Below are 10162 nucleotides of genomic sequence, written 5' to 3'. Positions count from 1 at the left end.
TATATATATATATATATATATATATATATATATATATATTTGTGTGTGTGTGTGTGTGAAGTGATGTTCTAGCATATGATGTGCTATGAGAAGTTTTAAATTTTCTTCTAAATTCCTATGAAAATGATATGAAGATGCCTAAGGGCTTGTATAAGACCTCTGAGACGTCAAGTATGTCGTGTTACTTCTAGAGGGTGCTCCTCGGTCGTGACACTAAAATCGACTATTTTTCTCAAATCATTTTAGATCTCGACGCCCAACATATATACTTAAGAAACTATTTCAATAATACCCTAAAACTCAATGTAAGGATCTCATAAACTCCTCAATACATACAAATTCAAGAAAAACATTCAAATTCAAGAATACATGTCAAGAACATAAAATTTCATACTATTTTAGGAAGAATTTCACCGAACTAAACACGTTTGGCGCGTGGGTGAATGAACCCAACGCTATGAGAGACTCACATACCTTGTAGGATAAATTCCTTGGCAAATCCACAACCAAATTTAATTGTTCTTGGCAAATCTTTCTTTTCCTCTTCTCCTTTCTCTTGCGTTCTTTATCCAAAAGCCCTAACACTATTTTTCAAAAGCATAAACTGAATTAACTCAGTTTTGACCCAATTACTTTACTATAAAACGGATTCAATTTATTGTGTAAGGAAAATATCAAATTACCCTTCCAATTTCTGGAATGGACTTTTTCTTAATCCTGCAACCCAACTTCCAAAGGGAATCACTCACTCGTCAAAACTCGAAAATGTGAAAACTTGGTGGCGTTGGAAAGATCATTCCAAGATATTTCCAACCATATATTGAACTACACCTAACACATATTGATCTAGGATCTATGGTCACTTTAATTTTACGGAAACCTCACTTTAACATGCTTATTTTCTAGATTTTAAAATTCTTTCAAAAAATAACGCTTTGAAATTTCTAAACATCCTTCTAGTTTCTTTTTAGTTACCAGATGTTACAGTATCTCCCCCTTGGGAACATTCGTTCCCGAATGAGATTTCTTTTACTAGTTTTAGGGTGGTAACATCAAGTTCAAACACCCAAAAAGAAAATGCAAACAAGCAACATGCTCACTCATAATTTAAAGAGTATTAAGAAGAATTAGTATGTTGGTAAGAATTTTTTTTGGATTCGAAGAGATGTTGATATATCTTCATCCTATACTCTTCTGCTTTTCAAGTAGCTTCCTCAATAAATTGGTTCCTCTAAAGGACTTTAAATGATGCAACTTATTTTGTCCTGAACTTGCAAATTTGGCGATCTAAAATTTGATCCGGAATATCTTCATAAGATAAGTTATCCTTTATCTCAATATTTTCAGTTGGTATGATCAATGAAAGATGGCCCATGCAGTTCTTCAACATGGAAATATGGAATACTGGATGAACCATTGGTAACTCTTGTGGTAGCTCCAACTCATAATCTACCTAGGTTAATCCTCTTGGAAATTCTATAAGTACCAACATATCGTGGACTAAGCTTCCCGTTATTACCAATACTAATGTCACCCTTCATGGGTAAAACTTTCAAGTAAACCCAATCATCTACTTCGAACTCTAACTCCCTTCTTGTAACATCACTTTAGGATTTCTGATGACTTAGTGTCATCTTCAACCTCTCTTGAATAACTTTCACTTTCTCCATTGCTTGGTGAACTAAGTTTGGCCCTATCAACCCAGCTTAACCCACTTCACACCATCCAATAGGAGATCTGCACCTTTCTATAAAGAGCTTCGCAAGAAACCATTTAAATGCTCGAGTGGTAACTATTAGTGTACTTAAGCTCGATGAGAGGTAGGTGATCATCCAAGTTACCTTTGACATCAATAAGACATGCCCTCAACATATCCTCTATGATATGAATAGTATGCTCTGCTTGCCTATTGTCTGAGGATGAAAGACAGTACTTAAGTTCACCTTTTAACCCTAACCATTCTGAAATGATTTCCAAAGTTGTGCAGTAAATTGTGCACCTCTATCTGAAATAATGGAGACCAAAACTCCATGTAGTATAACTACCTCTTAAATATACAACTCAACATAATCTTCTGTCGAATAGGTAGTCTTTACCGGTAGAAAGTTGGCTGATTTTGTCATTCTGTCGACAATCACCCAAATAAAATAATGTTTCCTACGAGACCTTGGCAAATACGTGATGAATCTATATTTGTCATCTTCCACTTCCATTCTGGGAGTTCCATATTTTATGCCAAACCATTGGGCCTTTGGTGCTCTACTTTAACTTGTTTGCAGATCACTTGGTAACAAATTTAGTAATTCTCTTCTTCATACCATTCCACCAATATACTTCTCTAAAATCACGATACATCTTTGTGAAACCCAGATAAATGGACTATCTGTATCTATGAGCTTCTTCCATGATCCTCCCTTGGAGTCCACACTCCATTGGAACACACAACCTATCTTGATATCTCATTACACCATCAGCCCTTTAACACTCCAAAATTTCCTGACCTAAATTAGAGCCTCACATGATGAAATAAACCTTAAAACAATGTTTCTAAGCCTAAAATAATTTTTATGAACCATTTAGGAAGTTTTAAAGTCAACACATCAAGAAACGCTCAAGACGTCCGGAAGCTAGTCTAATTTAACTAGTAAAACATCCTTTGGTTTCGAGTAGGTTTAGAGGTGTCATATGAAGTCTAAAAGTTGTAAAATTAATTTAAATAGGTAAAACCATGTATATATGGAGGAAACGTCCAGGTCCGACCCCCAAGGGTCGCCCTAGAGGTCCACGAAAGGACCCCAAACTTGGAAAAGAAAGATGTCAAAGTAGAAGCCAAAATACACATAGAAGATATGTGTCTATGTCGCGTACATGGTGGGACTTTGGTAAAAAATCATGTCTGCGTCACGTTCAGGTCTCGGACTCTAATTTCTCAAAAATTAATTTAAAAAATCATGCGGGAGAAGCTCCGCGTCGCGTACTTGTTGCCCAAAGAAAATCTGAAATCTGGAATTCGAGTTTGACTTTATTAAAGGGTCAACTTAAGTGAGGGGTATTTTGGGTATTTCATGGGGGCCTATATATTGATTTTCAAACAGTTTTTCCACATATTTAATCATTCAAATAAAATCTCCAAATCAAAACCCAAAAGCTCTCACCTCTGTCTACTTTCTCTCTTTATTCAGTCTACATTGAAGGAAGAAAGATTGAAGAAGAAGACCAATTTCTCTAGGATTTCACTTAAATTTTGTGTATTAATCTTCATTAAGGTATGGGTTCTTCACTATTGGGATTCCTTTCCCCGAAAGGTCCTTCCAAAGTTGATTTCTAATACACCCAAATTCTTAGGTTTTATTCTACAAATGGGCTTTCTTCTAAACTTGAAATTGATGATTGATTATGACTAATTGTGATTACCAATGGTTAGTTAAGTATAGATTTTTGAGGAATTCATGTTAATTAAGGGAATTTCGTGAGTATCATGTTCCCTTCCCCAAATTCCCCAAATCTTTATTCTTGCTTATAAATTAATGGAAATTGATGAATTCATTGATTGTTAGACTTGTTTTATCCATTCTAATTCATTCATGGACTACATAGGGTAATGTATTATTGGGATTGGATCTATTTCCTGAAGATTTCATGAGGAACCCTTTTCCTCTAACCCTAGGTTATGAATTGAAGTTAATTGGAATAGTGATGATGCTATTGACCTAGCTATTGTGTTATTTACTATTGAATGTTGTTATTACACCTATTATTGGATGGAATTGGTTGGTTGATGGTAAGACCATGGATGATGACTTTGGAAGGAGATTTGGTAAGTCTTGTGATCTCAAACCTTTATTTCAATTATGATTACTTGTGATTAGTAATGAAGTCATATTGAAGTATATCTTATGATAAGATTGATTAGGGTTGGTATGATATTGAATTGAAATGTCTTGAATTATGGCTTGTGATTCGTTAGGTAGGATGTAATGATATAAGGTTGGTGATGAATTTCCTATGTGCCTTATCATAATATGATTATGTAAATGTGATAACCTCACATGTGTGAATTGTATTGAAAGGGCAATACTCATGCAATTCGTGTTGATCTATGACTATGACTATTTAAGAGGTAGACCCTTATGACCTAAACTAAGTTATGATTATTGATGAAAGACATTTAAAACGGGACTCTAGCTTAGCACCGAGTGAACTAGAAGTAAGGAGTGTCTCTTCCCACATAGGGAAGGTAGGATCATTATTGTACTCATGAGATTGGATACTATTATTCATGTATCATAAAGAGGGTTCCAACTACATCTCCTAGTTCTTGAACTTTGTTGCCCTCATAAAAATACTAGCTAGTGGATCCACCTAGATGTTATGTTCATATTTTGGTAATACATTGGCAAGTAGTCAATCTTCTTTCAATGTAGGGTTCCATGATACCGAATACCATATTAGCTCATGTGGTCTATTTCGGTTAAGGAAAGACGTTCCCAAAAGTAAAACGAAGTAACAAAGTGAACTCTAACTACCATGACCTAAGGGGTTTAGCTTAGTCTAGGTAGGGGTATGGGACTCTACCTATACATTGTATTAGATAGCCTTGAGGGAAGTATTAGGAGGATGTTCTATGTGCTTAAATTCTTATGAATGTAAATAATATATATATGTTGATCTTATACGTCAATGACACTATGTGATATTTGTTTCACTTACGAACATGTAATTGGTCTCTATTGCTAAAGTATGATGATGTATACTCTTCCTGATATACATTGTAAAGTTGTACGTTTCTCATAGTTCTTGATGGGTTTACTTGGTTGAGTGAGGTTATGAGGCCTTACGTAGTCAATGCACTAGTGGACTTAATGGGGGTGTATGAGTGATGGTCTTGCTTAGGTTATGATGTTATGAACACTTATGCATGTTTGTTGATATTATAACTTGATGATAGAATTGTCTTGATTATGTGCTCAATTATGTTGATATGTATGTTGACTTGACTAGACTTGGTATTGGTTGTCTTGTGTTGCGCATGGTCTTGACTTAAGGAATATGTGCTTATTGACTTGTATTGGTTCTTGATTGTGCATAAGGCTTTTCAAAGTGACTTTGCATGTTTTTTTAATAAATGTTCCTTTTTAGCATGATTTATGTGTTGTCTGTGCATATGATTCCATATTTAGTACAAGTGACGTGCTAACCCCATTTCTCCCTTTCTCCCCAACATTTTAGGTCCCGATTGTTGAAGAGTTGGTGACCACTTTGAAGGAGGCTTGGATCATTTCACCAAGTGTGGGTATGTCCTCATGTTTCGAGGATTATGTCTTTCTATCACTCTACCTATGTTACATTGTTATAGCATAAAGCCAATCATTTCATTCATGTTGTTTCAATGAAGAGTTTAGGGTTTTGTTTAAACTTTAATACTTTCTCTTGTTCTTTTGAATGAAATGGAATCATATTTTTATAAAGAGAAAATAATCTTGCAGGCATAACAAATAAATAGAGATAAGAAGATGACAAACTTATAGCCATAGGCCATTTATTTTGAAAGTAAAAAATATTTTCTCTGTCTCAATTTATGTAACTTACTTAGCTTTTTAGTCAGTCGAAAAAGAGTGACACATTTCTATATTAAGTAACTATATAACTATAAAATGTCTAATTTACCCTTAATGAAATGATTTACAGCCACACAAATTTCTGTTATTCATTTTGGACCACAAGTTTTTAAAAGTCTTCACTTCTTTATTAAACTCCATGTCGAGTCAAACTAACTCACATAAAATGGGACAGAAGGAGTATTATTATTTATTTTCAACAGTAAGAGTTGAAAACAAATAGGTTCCTTCTTTATGGGCCGAGAAAGATGGACTGTATCACGATTTTGTGTGTTGGATAAATTATGTTATGTTGTATTCTGATATTTCTCGAAACATGCTAGTTTCGTGCAATAACATCAACACATGTGTTAGAAGAACAATACAAAGGAAGAGATCATAAAAGAAAGTTGTTTAATTTTGTAAAACACGTGTGGAGAGACAATGTTTAAAGTTTACATATTAATCCCCTTTAAAAGTTGAAGTAGCAGCGCTATATACAACCATGCCAAAAGATGTCCTTAAAATATGTACAAAGTAAATGACTAAGTCAGTGACAACAATGAACTTTTGTTAGTCCATTATCTTTGAATTATTGTGAACACAAATGAGGTGTCTACACTGAGGAATGATGATTTAACTTTATTTGAAATTCAATGATGAAAAATTTTTCTATATATAATAGGAGTATAAAAAAGTGATGTGTCAGTACCTCAAATAACAGGATTTAACAATAATTATAAAAATTTAGTAATTACATGTAATAGAATTAAATAATAAATTGCTAATATTATTTATTTTTAAAAAAAAATGAAAAAAAATTATATTATTAATTCACCATACTTATGAAAGTTAATATTTGTTAAACAGTCACCAGAAATGTGTAGGTAACTTCTAAAAATCAATTATATATGATGTCTTAATTTTTAATGCATAATAACTGAGGTGACTAGAAATGTGTCATATTCTCAACTTTGAAAACCATTCTAATATTGTTTTGTGATTCTTGTATTACGTATGAATTTGGGAGTGATATAAATTAATCTTTCTGATGATTAGGACTTAAAGTTGAAAAAACATAGTTAGAGACATTTGTATAAGAACTCTCGAATATAAATAGTATCACAATCACTAGACCAAAAATTATCTTAATTACCAATTAATTAATGTCAATAGCTTATTACGACATTGGATTCAATGATAATTAACTAGTGTGTATATTTTTTTCCTCTACAAGTTATTTTTCTTATAGTGAATTGAGACCAAGAATCAGTTAGATAAACAGTTATACCCTACTATTGGTACAACAATATATTATATCTGGATAAAACAGAGAGGGATGAGACTAAAGCAGCAACAATAGGGCTACACTACTAACTATTTAACAACCATTAGTTACAATTATAAGCAACTCTATATTCAACCAGTGTTTTAGAAAATGCAATCGGGGCGAGTTCTGGGGCGAAACGCAACTAAAACGTACCGGGCTCAATGTTGAGGCATAATTCTCGGGGGCGTATGTTTTTTTCGACAAGGCGTACGCTTAGGCGTAATACACGTATTTTGGAAAAAAACTACATTTAATGGACCCTATTAAAATTAGTTATATTTTAGAGACTACCTTTGTATTTCACTTCCCTTATATACTTAATTACTTGCTTATATTCTACAAAGTACATATATTTTGCTTTTCATTGACTGTTCATATTTTCAGAGAGAAATTCAATTAAAAACCCCAAACATCACGCTTACTCTTAGCCTCTTAGGCCTTAGCAGAAGATCCTACTCTCGTCTTCCACCATCAAGGTATGACTTCTTCTTTTGCTTTAACTTCTGCAGTTCTATTACTTATTGTATAATGATAAGTTAATTTGCGATTAGTGAAGTGTAAATCAAGAATGTTGTAACCTGTAAGTTATAAAATAACCCAACAGTGTTATGAAATTTGGAGTTCAAGATGAAGCATAATGAAATGTTATCAAGTTTAAAGTTCAAGAATGTCAACCTTTTTCTTTTTGTAGATTTTTATTTTTCCGCTCTTATGGTTTGTACTTTGTATTGTACTATAAAAGTCTCTGTCTCACTTCGATCACAGGTAATCCAGAAGACTAAACTCTAAAGCATCACAATGGATGAAGAAGTCTCTAGTAATGCAAGCAAAAAAGATTTTGCATGGAAATATAAAATCGTGACTCCGGATGAGAAGTAATTTAAATGTAGATTCTGTGAACATACTTGTAGCGGCACGATTAATAGGTTTAAGCATCATATAGCAGGCACCCATAAAGGAATAAAGCCTTGTCTTAAAGTTCCAAAGCGAAAGAATGCAAGAAAGCATTATTGAAGGTTCAAAATGTGAAAACTATGCGAAGTGCTACTTTAGAAGAAATGAGAAGTGTTGCAACTGGAAGTAGTAACGTAGGCAGTGAAGCAGGTTCCTGTCAAATTAGTGAAAATCTACTTTCAACGGCTAGAGGTTCGATAAATAATTTTGTGAATACTCAAGCAAGACAAGTTACTTTGAACTCAACATGGAAAAAAGAAGAAAGAAAAGAAGTTTGTCAGCGAATTGGTAGGTTTTTCTTCTCAAGTGGTATTCCATTTAATATTGCAAATGATCCATGCTATTTGCCTATGTTTGAAGGAGTTGCTAATTATGGCCCTGGTTTTGCCTCCTTAAATGCATGAGTTGAGAACTTTTATACTAAAAGATGAGGTTACAAATATTAACAAGATGTAAGATGAATATAAGAAATCTTGGAAACAGTATGGTTATTCTATTATGTCTGATAGTTGGACAGATGGTAAAAGTAGATGTTTTATAAACTTTCTGACTAACAGTCCGGCAGGTACTTTCTTTTTAAGATCGATTGATGCTTCTGATTCTATAAAAAAAAAGTGGTGAATTGCTTGTATGAAGTTGGAGAAGAGAATGTCGTGCAGATAATAACCGATAATGATCCTAATTTTGTGAATACCGGAAAAAGAATAATGGAAACTCGATCGCATGTTTACTGGACACCGTGTGCTGCACATTGTATTGATCTCTTGTCAGAAGACATAGGAAAGTCAAAAATTCATAAAGAAACACTTACAAAGCAAAAGAAGTAGTGAGATTTATTTATGGACATACTTGGGTGTTGGATTTAATGAGATCATTTACAAATAATCATGACCTTCTTCGTCCTGCTGTTACTCGCTTTGCTACGGCTTATCTCACACTTCAAAGCATCCAAAAGAAAAAACAAGGTCTTAGATCTATGTTTTCTTCCGAAGCTTGGAATAAATCCGCTTAGTCTGAGAAACATGAAGGGGTTAAAACAAGATCTACAATTTTGTATCATCAAAATTTTTGGACATATATTGCTTATTGTGTGAAATGTGTTGCTCCTTTGGTTAGTGTTTTGAGGGAAGTAGATTCAGAGGAAAAACCATGCATGGGGCATTTGTATGATTTGATGAATAAGGCTAAGGAAAATATATCTATAAATTTTGGATATAATGAAAAAAAGTATGGTCCCATTTCGAATAGAATTGATGAAAGATGGACTCGCCAACTCAATCGTCCACTTCATGTTGTTGGATATTATTTGAATCCCCAATTATGATTTGAGGAAAGATTTTCTCTTGATTTTGAAGTGAAAAACAATTGTACATGTGCATGGAAAGAATGTTGGATTATGAAGAAAGATTCAAAGTGGATATTCAATTAGATTCATATGACCAGTTGAAAGGAGAATTTGGATTTCAAATAGCTATGGATTCTAGAAAATTGAGATCTCCGACAGATTGGTGGATGCGCTTTGGAGGCCAGACTCCGGACTTGACTAAATTTGCAGTTCGTGTCTTGAGTCTCACGTGCAGCTCCTTGGGTTCTGAAAGAAATTGGAGTACCTTTGAGTCGGTAAGAGTTAATTTTTTAATTGAACTTTTATTATTATTGTTTTTCTTGTGATAACTTATTCTTTTTATTTTCAAATCTGCTAGATCCATACCAAAAAGAGAAATAGACTTGAGCATCATAGGCTAAATGCTCTTGTTTATGTAAGATACAACACTAGACTAAGAGAAAGGAGCATCAAAAGAAAATTGCAAAAAGTGGATCCAGTTCTTGTTAATGAAATTGATTCTGATGGTGAATGGATTAATGAGAAAGAAGATCCTCTGCTTCCTGAAGACCCTTCTTGGCTTGATGAAGAGAATTTATTGATGTTGATGTTGTTAGAAATGTGCCGCTTACACCATATGAGAATGATCTTTTACATGAACCGAATATTGGTAGTTTAAGAGATATAAGTGAAGTAGGTCCCTCCGCAAAAAAACAAAAGACATCAGGTAAGTTTCAATGTTCAATTGTTTTATTAATTTTGTTGTATGTTATTATTAGTTATGTCAACTATTGAAATAATCTTATCTTTTTCTTCTCCGTTGATCCACCACAAGAAACATAAATGCAATTTGAGGTTGATGACACTAATGAAGGATTAGTAGATGTCAAGATTGATGAGGACGACCTCATATTTCATAGGCGATGGATAGATGTGGTACTTTTTAGACTTTTAAAC

At 33.5% G+C, this 10162-nt stretch overlaps 1 protein-coding gene across 1 annotated transcript; it reads left to right on the top strand.

The window, feature by feature from the left end:
• The first annotated feature begins 8697 nt into the window (after nucleotides 1-8697).
• LOC114078294 lies at nucleotides 8698-9917 on the top strand. The gene is made up of 2 exons (XM_027918883.1): nucleotides 8698-9501; nucleotides 9585-9917. The coding sequence occupies exons 1-2, from the start codon at nucleotides 9253-9255 to the stop codon at nucleotides 9882-9884; spliced, it is 549 nt and encodes a 182-aa protein (XP_027774684.1). The 5' UTR covers nucleotides 8698-9252; the 3' UTR covers nucleotides 9885-9917.
• Nucleotides 9918-10162: the final 245 nt, after the last annotated feature.

This window comes from Solanum pennellii, chromosome 8 (genome assembly GCF_001406875.1).
Source record: "Solanum pennellii chromosome 8, SPENNV200".
Classification (NCBI taxonomy): Eukaryota; Viridiplantae; Streptophyta; class Magnoliopsida; order Solanales; family Solanaceae; genus Solanum; species Solanum pennellii.
Note: the sequence above shows the minus strand (reverse complement) of the source record. Positions and strands in the feature narration are given on the sequence as shown.

Coding starts and splice junctions, on each gene's coding strand:
- LOC114078294 (XM_027918883.1), top strand. CDS start 9,253: ATGTGCATGGAAAGAATGTTGGATTATGAAGAAAGATTCAAAGTGGAT. Junction 9,502..9,584: donor ATTGGAGTACCTTTGAGTCG/GTAAGAGTTAAT, acceptor CAAATCTGCTAG/ATCCATACCAAAAAGAGAAA.